Source organism: Parus major, chromosome 12 (genome assembly GCF_001522545.3).
Source record: "Parus major isolate Abel chromosome 12, Parus_major1.1, whole genome shotgun sequence".
NCBI lineage: Eukaryota > Metazoa > Chordata > Aves > Passeriformes > Paridae > Parus > Parus major.
In genome coordinates this window covers 13,598,461-13,612,798 of record NC_031781.1, presented here as the reverse complement: position 1 = coordinate 13,612,798, position 14,338 = coordinate 13,598,461, and the positions used below count along the sequence as shown (strand labels likewise).

Genomic DNA, 14,338 nt, shown 5'->3' with positions numbered 1-14,338 from the left:
GTGGGGAGGATCACGGTGAAACAAACTGTCCCCTCGGAATGCAGGAAGTCCACGGGGGATGCAGAGATCCACTCGCAGCCCGCGGGAAAAGCGCTCAGGCCGGAGTGGGTGGATGGCAGAGAAAGCTGAGATCCAGTGGAGACCCGAACAGAGACAGAGGCTCTGCTTCCAGAGATGGAGAGACAGAGGGCCCCTGCTCCAAACTAGAGCAGTCCATCCTTCGAGGACTGCACCCCATGGACGAGTGACCCACACCACAGCAGTTTTGGGAAGACTGTTTGCCCGTGGGGGGGACTCAAGGAATAGCAGAAAAAGGTCTCCTCTCTCTGAGCAAACGGAAAAAAATCTTGAGTGACAAACTGACCAAAACTCCTATGTCCTGTCTCCCTGAACTGTCAGTGGCTGCAGGAAAAAGAGTGTTTTAAGGGCTTATTTTACTTCTTATTTGAATTATTATCCTCCTCTGACTCTGTTAATGATAAATTTATACCTTTAAATTTGAGCTCATTTTGCCCTCAGAGTGTTTTTCTCCCAATCCTTATCTCCATTCATGAATCCTGCATTAATTATTTTTCTTTTTTTCCCTCTCCTCTGTCCAACTGTAGCAGAAGAGGGTAAGTAAATGACTCTTGTGTGTGCCTGGCATTTGGCCTGTATCAAACCATGACACCAAAGAAACCCCAAATGAAGTGGATTCATTTCCTTTGATATGGAAAGAGAACTTTTTTGGTAAAAGTTCATCAGTTTTGAATTATGCAAACTCAAAAGAATAGTTCACATCTCCCTGTAGCAGGAAAATCTTTCCCTCAAACCCCCAAGATGCGAAGTTTACTTCCTCCAGTTTAATCTTTTGCTGGCTGTTATTGTAGTTACTTCCTTTAATAGATTCAGCTTTTCTGCACTGGTGATTTATTTTTCTTACCATTATATGTTTCTGATATTCTTTACTGGTGGCTTTTAGCCACTTAAGTTTCAGCAAAATGTCTGGTTTCTGTCTTTCATAAATTTTAGAATTTTCTGAAATCCAGAGCTAACTTTTTCCTTACATGGGTCCTTGATAAACTCTACCCACCTTCACACCAAGACTTCAGAGAAGTATTTTCTCTTCCTTAGTAACCTTCTCCTTGCAGTCATGAAGAAGAGGGTTGTCCATGAAAGGGAGACTGCGCTGCAACTCTACAGTCCACAGATACAGAGACCTGACCCAAATTCAGGGGAGGGTCAGCACCCAGTGTTTGGCTGCCCAGCAAGACCATGGAGTCCATCATGGGCCAAAATGTACTGACAGGCAACAGACACCTGGACCAAAACAGGCCTCACTGCCTTTACAGTCTCAATTTATGAGCAAATATATGCACAGCAGCACTTGCTTTTTATCACAAGCCTTCAGGAATCAGTAAAAATAAAAATAAAAGCATAAACAGCTACAGTTTGATGGGTGCAGACAATGATAACTGGAAAGCTCATAAACCAGTGTGGAGAAACATGCTGGGAGCTCAGTGTCATGCTAGGAATACAGTCACAGCACTCTTCAAAGCAAAATAATTTGGCTTAACCCTGCATTAATTAGCAATAAGCAATCTCCCTGGCTAGGCTTTGATCAGGGGCATGGCTTCATCTGTCTGCTAGGACAATGCTTAAGATCTCCTCTTCCCTTTTTTCCCCACCAATAAAGCTCTACTATCACAGACATAGGGCTGAGATGCCAATCCTGCTACATGTTCATCATTTGTGTGATCATCCTCTGGGCAGCAGGAGAGAAGCACAGAATTTCACAAGTACACATAGGACTAAACTTCTCCTGCATACAGCCTCCATTACCTTTGTTGTTAAAATATTAAATCACCATTAAGATAAAAAACAGGTGAATGCAGAGATGTTTTGGGCAGCAGGACACCTGGATCTCCCAGACCATGCCACAACCTCAGCAACTGAAAAAGCAAGAGCTGAAGACCTATGCCTGAAAACACTGCAAATGCTGTAAACACTTACAATTAAAGGCCCTCTGTTGTTTTCACGGTACTTGTTCTGGAAGAAGATATAAACCACGGTGGCAGCCAGCGAGTAGAGGAAGGCGAAGACCGCGATGGTGACGAAGAACTCGGCCGAAGAGGAGAAGTCCCCTATCAAGGCGAGTGTTTCCCGGCGCTTGCCTTCACAAGTGGGAGCCTCAAAATTCACTTGATGCAACCTGGAAAACATCCCATAGAGCAGCAGGTGAAGTACAGAAAATGGAAACTGTCATCTGAATAACGATGAATACATTTGCTCTGTTTCATTCCTGATGCACCTTGACCCCTGTGAATAACTGGCAGCTGTGGGCAGTGCTCCTCAGAACCCTGTGAGTGCCAAGGTGAGACTGAGCACATGAACACATCTTTTAATTAATCCCAGAGAAAAGTTTATATTCCAGTAGTTTAGTACAACCCTCCCTCTCCTCTCTGGGGTTTTGCCATGGCAACAACTGAAAAAGGATAACATAAGAAACAATTTGATTCTCAAATTCTTACAATCCAGGCAGAAGAAAACAGGTCTTATCCTCAGTATTAAGCCCATAGGATATCCATGTTTGGATGTTCACAAATTCCTTGCATAAAATTGTCTAATGTACCTGTGCTGTTAGCCCACAGGGGTTAATAGTGCTTCTACATTACAGGCTTTTAAAATCAAGCTGCAGCAGAAATACGCAACTTGGATCAAAGAAAAAGTCTGCATGCACTGGTTTAAGCAACCTAAGCCCTAACTTGATACCCACATAGTGTTTATCAGTGACTGAGCTGATAAACTCAGTCACATCTAAACAGATTAATAGTTCTGTCTGGAAGCTCCAGCAAGAGACTTTTTTCTATAATAATTTTAATTTCTGACACAGAAAAAGAAAGAGGACACATGGAGGGGTCATTTTGACAGGTCCTGTTGCACAGCCCAGATTCTCATCACTGGAGATGTGGAGCCCAATGAGGGATCATGTTGTTCTGCTCCACACAGGGTGAGTAGAGGGGAAGAAGCCAGCAGCAATTAAAAAACTGATGATCTGGTGCTGAGAAAGGATTAGGCCTTCTGGGAGACATTCCTCTGCTCAATGGCAATTAATGTCTCCAACAGCAAGCCAATGGCAGCAGCAGCAGCCATAACTGTATTTGGCTAAATAAAAAGTTAATTCCCCAGAGGAAAACAAAGTACCCACAAAAGAAATCACAGAAGACAGATTAATGGACATTGGAAGATTGGATGACTTTTTGCTTTTGCTGGTCCCGATTAAATGTACCTAAATGTAGGCAGGACCTTTTCATCAGAGGCTGATGAATAATGCCAGTTATTTGCCTCAGAGGTTTTATTCCCTGTCATCATAGTAGTGGTGGGATGAAAACAAAAATCAAGTATGCACAGATTGCAGAGATGAGCAGTGTCTGAATCACCTTTCTTGTATAAAGCCAACAAAGCCTGATGAAATCTGAAAACATAAGAGAGATCCTAATGTTCATGATCAGTTACCTGACTTCACTGTTTCCTGGCATCACTGCACACACTTTTCATCAGGGCTCATTGTTATTTTCTAAAACTGGGGGATAAAAGGAGAAGTAAGATTTCCTAGTGCCTGTCATGCCAGTTTTGCAGTCTGGAGAGAAAGTGGTATTGTTTTAACCAATACCATGACAATGGAAAGATTTGAAATGCATGATTTGCATGGTCTAAAAAGGAAGATTTCTCTGCTTTCCTTTTACAGCTGTGTGTTGGTTTTGCACAGGCTGGTTTTTGGTAGTGGGGGGCCAGAGAGGTGGTTTCTGTGAGAAGCTGCTGGAAGCTTCCACCATGTCCAGCAGAGCCAATCTCTGAGGGCTCTGAACATGGACATACTGCTGGCCATGGCTGGGACAATTACAGAGGTTGGTAATGCTCTGTGATAGCAGATTTAAGAAGAAAATCAAGACAAAGGGAACACAATTTTTCTTTGGCTAGCGTCTAACCACGACAAAGCTGCTTGGGTGCTGTACTGACACAGAACAAAACCATGTTTCAAAGTACCTTGAAAATTGTGGAAGGCTCTGTGGAGCTCTGGATCTGTAAGAAACGTGGCCCATCCTTCCCTCCTTCCCCAGGGAAATGCAGTGCTGTGCAGCCAAAGGCTGTCCTCAGTCCTCATCAGGGCTCAAGGCCAGCTTCAAGGCAGGTTTCACACCCCACCCAGCCCATGGAGCTGCAGTCTGGGGCAGGAAGGACACCAGCAATGGTGTGCAGAGCCAGAGGTGGGCACTGCTGTCTGCTTCTGCCCACCAGCAGACCAAGAGGCTCCTTGTCAGCCCAGCCTTCGCAACTCAGCGGTCAAGGCTAGGAGGGGTTTCTTTGGCTGGTTGTTATTGTTGGTCCAAACCTTCAAATTTCTGATTCTTCAATAACTCATGGCATTTGCTGTGTTTGAAGGGCCACACTCAGGTACCACAGCTGCTGTTTTAGGGCCCTGCTGCAGGATGTGGGATCTGTTTCTGTAGCTGAACCCAGCAAAGGCCAGGCTTTGCTGCAGTGGGGAGAGCTCTAGCTTTTGCTACCACCTCCCCTCACATCACTTGCACAAGCACTGTGAAACTGGGCTGAGCTACATTAAATACAATCCAAGTGCTTTGGGGAAAAGATGAACAAGGCAATTCTGCATGCATTTTATTGTGTACAACATGTCTTTATAGTGTTGTTTTCTTTCCCTCCCCAGAAGCCCTGAAGTGCAGACTGGACCACATGTGTTGTTGCAAGTAGCAGCTCAAACTCCTGTGCACACCAAAATGGAAATAACTTACGGAATATTTCTATCAAGATTCAGACTTGGAGTTGCTGCCCACCCCTGCCCCTCTGACTGTCCACTGTCAGCACAGCCCAGTCTCATCATCACAACCACCAGCCTTGACAATACATGGTAAAGCAAGGGAGACCATTTTCCTTTTCTATTCTCTGTTTTCCTGACTGCACCTTGGTTCTGAATCATAAGCCAAAAAAAAAAAAATGTTCATATATTAACACCACACTTGTACCTTCTCAGTAGTGCTTTTGTGGTCAGGCACCTGTCAGGGATACGAGATCACAGAAACCTTCTTCCATCAAGGTATTTTTATTCATTTGCTTTTTTATTTTTTTTAGATTTCCTTGAGGAAATCTAAGAGGATGTGCACTAATTGATGCCTCTTGTAGCCACCTCACCTATGGCAAAACAACTGAGATCTCTGTTGTGCAAAGGGCCCCAAAATAGACCATGATTCAGACCTGGGAAGAGAAGCTGTGACAGGGAAGAGAAGTGAGAGAGCCAAGCCCTGCGGTGGTTAGGGTGGATGCTGACTTTACATGATACATCTGAAAAGTTTCTTTAAGGCAGGGGAGGATCAGTGACAGAAACTCTGGTTTCTCTAATCAAAACCTTTTTGATCTGGAATGACATCTCCGAGAGAAAACTCTGATTTTTTTTCCCCACTGATGTTGCTGAGTCAGCCTTTCTGGGGGCAGAATGGTTTGGTGATGACTCACAAAACATTAATTGCCTCTGCCTCCCACTTTTGATATAATTCTACCTGTTCTGTCTCTTACTTCCTCTGACTTACTCTTGTTTCATCTTCTCTTATATCTCTTTGTTTACACCCCACCTTTTCTTTCAAGTCACCCTTGGCCAGTGCCTTCCTTCTGCTGCTTTTCCAATTCAAACACCACCCCTCCATTCCACCTTTGACTCTTCATTTGCTAAACAAAATCAGGAGTGACCCTTTGCAATCACACCCTTTGCACTTTGTTAACATTTGTTAGGCTGCATTAACAAGAATTATTTTCACTGATTGATGGACAATGCAAATAAGGAACACAACAGTAATGAATTTATTTAATTAGGGAAACCTTTCCCCCTGTAAGTTCCACCATGGCTTTTTCTGCCTTGTACTGCCCTGAGTATTGCTATTAATTCAGAAATAAAGCTCCTGACTTTGGAATGTGACCTTGCACCCCACACTCAGCAGAGCTGCACTGAGGTCATCCTCGCTGCTCATTGTTACCAGCACCACCCCCTTTGTCAACAGCAACTGCCATGGCCAAGCCATCCAGGCCCAAATTCCACCAAATTCACTTCAATCTGAAGCAAGTCCACCAAAAGCAGTCAAGTTTCACTGATGAAGTCACAGTAATTAAGGGCTTCTGAGGCTTCTTCTACCACTTGGCAAACTTTCCATTGCCGTGGGAAATATGATGACAAGACAGCTGTATTGTCTAGCTTGACAAGATCAAAAGAGGGCAGGAATGTTTTACAGTGAAAAAAGGGATTTTTACATTGTTCCATGTAATAGCGAAGAACAGTTACATTTTCAGATGCTAATTACCCTTGCTCTGAAAACAATATATGAAGCCAGACACAGTGAACAAAGCTACAGCTGTTACGTATGCATGGGGGAGCAAAAGTTGGGCTCTCTCCATGTGAATGTGAAGCTGCCTTTTCTTCCTCAACTTCCTCAGCACAATATTCATGCCACAGCTTTTTTCTAATCATAACCCACCATTTTTCTGAGCAGCTTAGCTCCCGTAAAGATCCTTGACCATGAAAATGGTCAGAACCAACTGCCCCAAAGACCTGTCTCACTCCACCAGCAGACAGAAGAGCCCAGGCAGAAGGGTGAGTGATCTAATCTTGTCTGAGTCACTCCCTTCACACAGGGATGCACATAGGGCTTAGACTTGAAGCCAACAGAAAACATAATTAACACAAAAACGTGCTCAAATGTTATTGATGAACCAGCATAGATCTCCTCTTCTGGGCTTTGATCAGTGTGTGGATTAATAAATAACAGATAAAGTTCTGCCTCCAAAAATTCTCAATGAGAGTTAGTGTTTCTCCATTCCTTTACTAGGATCTAGTGAAAAACAGGCAAAAAAAAAGCACTCTGTTTTGGCAGGTTGTCCTATTTTCTGAAAATAGCATCTTGTAATCCACCCTCCAACCTGTCTACAACATGCTGGAACAAAATCTGCAACACCCACATACATGCTTGCAAAAACCCAGAGATCCATTATCTTTTCACTGGGCTGTGTTTCCCCCCAAGTTGTTTCTGGAAGTCAAACTGTCAATTGTCTTTAGTGTCTGCAAATCCCTGAGAGAAATACATTGCTAGAAGTGAGTTATTGGAGTAGTGCTTGTGGAGGGGTTTCTTGGGAAATGTTTATCTTGGTTGATAATCTCCAAAATGAGGGGAAAATGAAATTTCAAAATACAGGAGTGAAATGCTGACATGCAGAGAACCCCCCAGCAAGTCAAAGTGCTCTGTTGAGGCACAAAAACGTGACAAGGGTTTACATCTTTCTTTCTCTGGGATACAGAGTAAAGGCGTTTCTTTTAGCTAGCCCTGAACACAGTGGAGTTCCCTCATTTCAGAGGACTATGCTGGTGTGCTTTAACACTGCTCCCTCCAGCCAGCCAGTCCCTGGGAAAATATACCTTTAGAGGTGCCAAATATGTATTTTTTGTAGGTTTAGTGGAAGAATACAAATAAATGGGAGCCTTTTCTCGCACAAAAGAGACCATCATTACTGTAAAACTTCTCTAGAGATATTACCTACATTAAGAAAGACACTTTGAAAGTCATCTCTAATAGTCAGGTGAAAGCAAAAATCTGCCTACATATAAAAAGTCTTTTCTTAAAGGAAATTGGGGTCCACTGACTCTTCCAACACTCTTCCCAGCCTGCTCTTCTCACTGCAAAGAACACTTCCCCCAGTGCTGGGAATTCCTGAATGTTTGGTGTTAAATCCTGGCTATCTTTAAGGCTGCTCACACAGCAGGGAACAGGCTTCCTTCCAGTCTCCAAGAGGCTGGATGGAGTGAAAAGCTCTGCAGCTTTCTCATTCTCCTTCTCCCCCCTAATCTGCTCTGGAAGGACAAACTTCTGAGTGGGGAGACCCTGCAGTACCAAAACCATTATCCAGCAACAGGATCTGAATCCTTGCACCCAGGCATCCAGGAGCTGCTGAAGTTAGTCTCAGGCAGACAGCCTGTTAATACCACATTTGAACACCTTGAAACCATTAATGCTGAAGTTCTCTCCAGCCTTTCAAAGTCAAATAGCTGAGATGTTATTCAAGCCCTGGACAGCTGTGGGGGGAGATGGTGTTTGCCCCTCAGCATGACAGCAGCTACCATGGAGGTGACTGTTCCCTGGCCCTTTTGCACGTGTGCAATTCTGGTAAAATCTGAGGTTTCCACCCTTTTGCTAACAATGACAGGACTGTTTCTCACCCCAAACTGCTCTCCAACAGCTCTTTTCCCAAGATGAAGAAATTACCACTTACCTAACCCATCCCTTGCCTTCTCATTGCCCATCTGGCATGATGCACATCCCAGTGCTGCCTGCACATACCCCAGCCCTTCAAAACAGAGATGCTTATCCACCCCTGCTAATTATCCCAGCAGTTTTCCATAGCTCACACCATCAGCTGCCCCAAAAAACAACACCCTTCCAGACTCCCCAGCACCCAAAGGTGCCTTCAGTACCCTGCTCCCCTACAGAGCAGCAGCACATTTGTTTTCACCACAAACCTGCCCCTACAAAATCGCTTCATTTTTCTCTGGAGACAGAAAGCAAAATTAAAATTCGCCATCCGACTCAATAATCCAAGCCTGGTCTTTTGTTTCTTTCCTTTCCAGAGGAAGAAAGAATAGAGTTGGCCGATCAAAGAGTATTTGAAAATATTTCACTTTGAACTTCTGTCCCCTCAATAAAATCTCTCCATTTATTACAAAAAAAATAATTCCAAAGCCCACATCATTCTAGAATTATGCAACACTACCAGTTATTTCAAACATATACATACATCATCTTACAAATATTTATTCCTAGCTCCTAACCTGGACATTTGACCATCCCAGCTTTGTCACAGCTGACTTCAGTAGCTTATGCCCATCCAAATCCATGTCCAGAGCAGCATAACCAAAAAAACCCCAGAAGATGCTGCTGGGAAGCTAACCAGGAAAGCTGCAGCAACCTACACTCTTTTCTGGTTTATGTCCAGTCAAAATAATATAAAGTACTTCCCTCCTAACACATTCAATTTCTTAGTTTGTCAGGTTCCTGGCCCTCACGAGCACATAGCTGTGCTGCAGATGTTTGGCCAGCACTATTTTCCTACCATGCTGGTTTATCAGGCATCTCAGAGCAGGCTCATCTTGATGCCTTCCCAGAGCTGGGCACCACATGGGTCCCTCTGCTCCATCCCTCTACCCCTAATTTCATTTCTCCTGTTAAGACAGTGAGTCTGAACCCCCCTGAGGTGCTCAGGCCTCCAGGAAGAGAAGCGACACAACCCTCTTGAGGATGGGGTCTGCAGGCACGGAACAGGGACAACACTGGTGGTGGGGAGAAGACACCAGTGCCATACCCCCAGCTTGAGATCCCCCTGCAGGACCCAATCCCTGTGCCTGAGTGCACAAAGCTCTTGGGAAACAGCCTGCACAACACTCCCGGGGGAAGAAACACCCGGACTAGCACCAGCCGTGGGAATGAGCCTCCCCAGACTGTGCACATAGCAGGAATGCAAACCCTACTACTCCATCGTAGCACCAAAGAGCCAACAAAAAAGGCTCATTATAGAACACATGCTGCTGGGAGTGCTCAGAAAGCTGAGTGGGTGATCCCAACCCCACTTCCAAGCCTTTATCCAAGACCCAGATTTATCTCCCAAGATAATTTCACAGCTCTTCTCGGGAACACATGCTGTGCAAGCAGAGCACAGTGCTCAAAGACATGCTCCACCAGTCTTTACAGCCCAACTACCTTCCCAGACTGGGCACTTGCATTCTTTGTGGTACAGACTAGTGGCATTATGCTCTGATTTCCCTTCACTGAGCTATTTTCTTGCTTTCTAGTCTCTGGGAAACTTTGCTACTATCTCTGAAGGAAGGTAACCCTTAATTATCTTTAAAAAACGTCATCATGTTCATAGAACAAGGCAAATTATAGGACCTGGAAATGCCACTGGCATACATTTGCATCACCACATAAACAACTATCCAATGTTACCTGGTCCCATCATGAGATTGTGGTGTCACAATCAGAGATATTTGTAACCTGAAGGATTTTCTGAATTTTACTCAACAGGATGCATCATTATCTTCCTCATTCACATAATTTCCACTAACAGTAGTTAAAATGTAGAAGTTCTGGTTAGCCAAATTATTTGTTAAGAGGTCAAAATTAGGTATAAAAAGCACTGCTGAGATCAGAGTTTGAAACAGTTGTTACAGGTAATTAAAGCCCTGACTGAGCCCTCGGTGCCCATCCTACACAGCTAGTTTATATAACAGGGATATTGGTGAAAATCTCCAGCTTAGCGGATGTATTATTGAACATTTTTCCTCATCAGTTCAGCTGTTAACCTCAGATCTGTTGTTCTAGATGAGGTGGTCACAGTTTGGCAAGAAAAGGGATTAAACTAATGCAGCTTTCATGGACCAACCTACTGCAGATCCAGAAGGGACCACTCTGACACAGCTTGTGGTCTTCTGAACTCCATCCCATCATCCCTGCAACTCCTGCTTCTGCAAAATCTACTTCTCAAAAGCACCAAATTTTGTTCTAAAAAGTTCCAGGGTGGAGATTTATCCTTTCATTAAGCTGGAATGGGTCATGCAAAGTTTAACCAGCACCTCTCACCTTCCCAGGAGCTCTGCCAAATCCACCTGGAAACTGGGGCATCTACATTTTGGCACAGGTTCCACCTGAAGCCAGTGCACAACTCCTGCTGGCTTGCTTTTGCTCCTGTCTTTCCACAGGAGGTTTATGATGCCACAGCCTGGTTTTGCAGAAGTGGCATCTTCTGTAAGATGAAGACAGCCAAAATAAAACACAAACCTTAAGGAGTTCAGCTGATTCCATGACTTTATTCCTTCCTATCTCCAACCTCCCAGGAAGTCTAGGAGCAGAGCCCACCACAGCTGCCTGAAAGTCAGCACTGCAGGCAACTACTTAGTTGAAAGAATTCCTATTTATCAGCAGCTCTCAGTCTCCCAGCCATCACAGACATTTATAATCTTTCAGCCAGAATGTTTTTCACTGAATTCTGAAGAAAAATTTACTACAAATGGATTACAAAAAATAGAAGGATGGTACACACTGGCACAGAAATGTGCTAACATTAGCAGAGGCCTTTTCCAAAGAAAGATAGATGCAAAGCTCAAAAAGTTAGATGCTCTCTCCTTAATTATCATTTGTAGCTTCTAAGCAGGCAATTTAGATCTGGCTGTCATATTTCAAATGGAAGACTAGACTACCCATCGCATGCAGATGAGGTGAACACTTTCAAGGGTGCTCAATGGGAATGTCTTTATTCAAATGAGATGCTTAAAGTGAATGAAAAGCTCCCATAAAACAAAATTTCCTTTTCTGTCAGAGGAAGAATCACTTGAAGAGACAGCTTTACTAGCACACTGAAAAGATACTAATAGGTGATTTAGAATAAAATGGAAAACATTTGTTTTGCTCACTGCTGTGATACAAAGATGTGCAAAGACATATTTTCACCAGGGTCTCACGTTAGCACCACCAGGAAATCCTACTCTGTCCTTTTAGTAACGTGGCTCAGTGCTCCTAACACCTCTGCACACACTTCACCTAACTGAGACTTAGCTGAGACTGTTTAAAATTTAACCATGTCATCTTCCAGGCCAATATTTTCCAAGTAGTTTTCAGGATGAATGCCTCAAGAAAAGACAAGAGATACTCCAAATTAATTCCTTCGCAGCATTTAACTTGGGCAGACACTGCGTATGCAGGCTTGGGTTAAAGCACCTCCAAAAGCTGCAGGCAAAGAGATTTTAGTCCAGGGTCTGCCTCAAGCCTTACCAGGCAGCACACTTAGGGGCTTGTACTGAGATGGCCCTTCCCACTGCCCTGCAGACCTGTCCAGCACAACACCTCTGCTCATGGGACTCCCACAAGCCACAGACCCCACCAGCATCACCCACAGCCGGGGTTTGGCACAGCATTCCTCCCCTGGCCAGGACAGGGCATGACCACAAAGAGAGGTGATGGCATCAGCACAGAGTACCTCTCATCATCACCAGAGCGCTTCTGAGATGCAAAGGTTCATTTAAATCACTCCTTGAAGAAGCCCACGTGTTTCAGTGCAACTCTGCCAGCTGCAAGTAAAACATCATGTTTGTGACACAAATAATTATGTAGCAAAAAATCTCCAGTACTGACTCAGTAAGCAAACAAAAATACTTGCTTTTAGGAGGAAAGCATCTTAAAAATAGTGAATACCAGTAACAAATATGTACACAGTAGGTGTACTATTCAATCACTTATTATCAAAGTAAACCCAAAGTACCTGATAAAAATGTTGCTGGGATCACAAAAAATAATAAACAAATAGGACCTTCACTAGGACTCTTATTACAGACAAAATATATTGCTTCAGGGCACTTGGGTAAGTGACAAATCCAATCTGAAAGGGTGATGGACTGTGAGAGCAACAAATAATCTCAAGATGCTGAGTTTTTTTTCCACCCCTCAAAGAATCATTGCCTGGGTGAGGGTCAAGTTAATGAACATCCTAATGTGTGCCAAATTTGCAATAGATTCTGTATCAAGCACAGATCCTAATACTAGAGAAAAACTGCTACTGTAGGGCCAGAGAAATTTATTCCATATTTGAACTTGTAAAACTTTCAAAATTCATATACAGGTGCCCAGAAGAGTGGCTGATTTGTGCTTTAAAACATGAGGAAGGAAGAAATGTTCTGTGATAAAACTAGAATCAGGCCTAAATGAGAAAAAACCTCACGTGAATATCTGAAACATCTTTATAAATATCAGATTAGGCATGGAAGAGTCTGGCAGGACCTGTAGGAGAGTGTGGCAGAGCTCCAGGAGACACTGCTGGAGGATATTAGGGTTTAGACTTCACGTTAATTTCCACATTACAGGGTGACTCCAGGGTCAGGGACTTGGGTTGCAGTAAGCTTAAATGAATCAGTGTAATTGTGGATGGAAAAGCATCCATCTGACCTGTTCCAGGAGAGATGGTGGAGCCAGATTTGGGGTCAATGACGCCAATTCCGGGGAGACTCTTCAGTGGTTACTGCACCCCAGTAACACAAGCTCAGAGCAGAAGCTCAGATGGGAATGGCTCAGCCTCCTCACACTCCTGCCACAACCACCCTGCACAGGCACCACCACACGGGCTTTTCTCCCAGGGATCCTGTCTCCCAGCCATGCAAAAGCACCACTGCACCAGACTGCTCTGCTAGTATCTAGTGATTAGTACACTTTTATCCTTTTCCTCACTTCCCCCTTTCAAAGGGAAAATTAATCCAGGTCCAGAACTACCTAAGAAAGTGATTCCAGCAGAAATGAAAAGCAGGCACCTTGTTAAAAAGGTTTATTTGGGTTTTCCTTTTGGTGCACCATAATTTCCTGCTACCAGAGTTACAACAGTAATAAGACAAAACAGGAGCCAAGCATAACTTCCATATAACCATAACTTTAAAAAAACCAAAAAAACAAGAAAGAATTAATCTTAGTTTAAAGGTAGGTTTCAAAACTCTCTATCTAATTGTACTAATTATTTCTCTTGGACTCATTTTTATTTCTTGCTGGAGACTTTTTCAATTTGTAGGCTGGGGCTGAGAAAAATCTCAATAAGCAGGTGTGAAGATTGTCCTTTGTTTTGGGAGCATCTGGAGCTACCTGCTGAGAAGTGCAGTGCTGCTTTGGTGCATTCAAGACTGGCCTGTGGCCACATGAATCACCCTCACTTGCCACCAGCACTAGTTTTACCCTCCTGCATCCTCCTTTTCCTTAGCTCAGGTGATTGGCCTCAGAAGCAAGTGCAATGCCCATCCTTTCAGTCTGGAAAACTCCCTCCCAACTGTGATCTTGCTTTAATAGGAATGTTTTCAGGTTCCTTCAATCTCATTTCCAAAACAACCAAGCCTTCTTGCTTTGCCAAGCTGTCCTGTTCAGCCTTACCACTTTGTTTACCAGCTTAAAGCTCTCAGTGCTTGTCATCTACTGGCCAAGGTCTAGCAGTTAATCTTTTGGGAGAAGAAAATAAAGCCTCAAACTCACAGCAACAGAAATGAAAGCAGCTGGTAGCACGACTTTCTTCGTTTCAAGTCATGCTGGAAGGGGCAGCTCATAAAAAGCAGCATTCAGGTATTTTGACTGCTTCAGTGTCACTGCTGTCAGCCCCAACAGCAGCAGGGTGTCAGATGCTCAGCAGCTTCTCTCCTTCCACCTACACCTCCCCCAGCTGACAGCCAATAATCAGGACTGTGAAGGCATTTGAAACGAAAATGCCATGGGAAGATGGACCTGAATGCAAG

General features: G+C 43.9%; 1 protein-coding gene across 2 annotated transcripts in view; it reads right to left on the bottom strand.

Annotated features, from left to right (window-relative positions):
• Positions 1-14,338, bottom strand: part of SYNPR (synaptoporin) — a 98,679-nt gene that overhangs the window by 11,118 nt on the left and 73,223 nt on the right. For both annotated transcript variants that reach the window (XM_015641242.2, XM_015641245.3), the window contains one exon: positions 1,993-2,191. In XM_015641242.2, the coding sequence (XP_015496728.1) occupies positions 1,993-2,191 (199 nt within the window). The remainder of the gene's footprint in view (positions 1-1,992; positions 2,192-14,338) is intronic.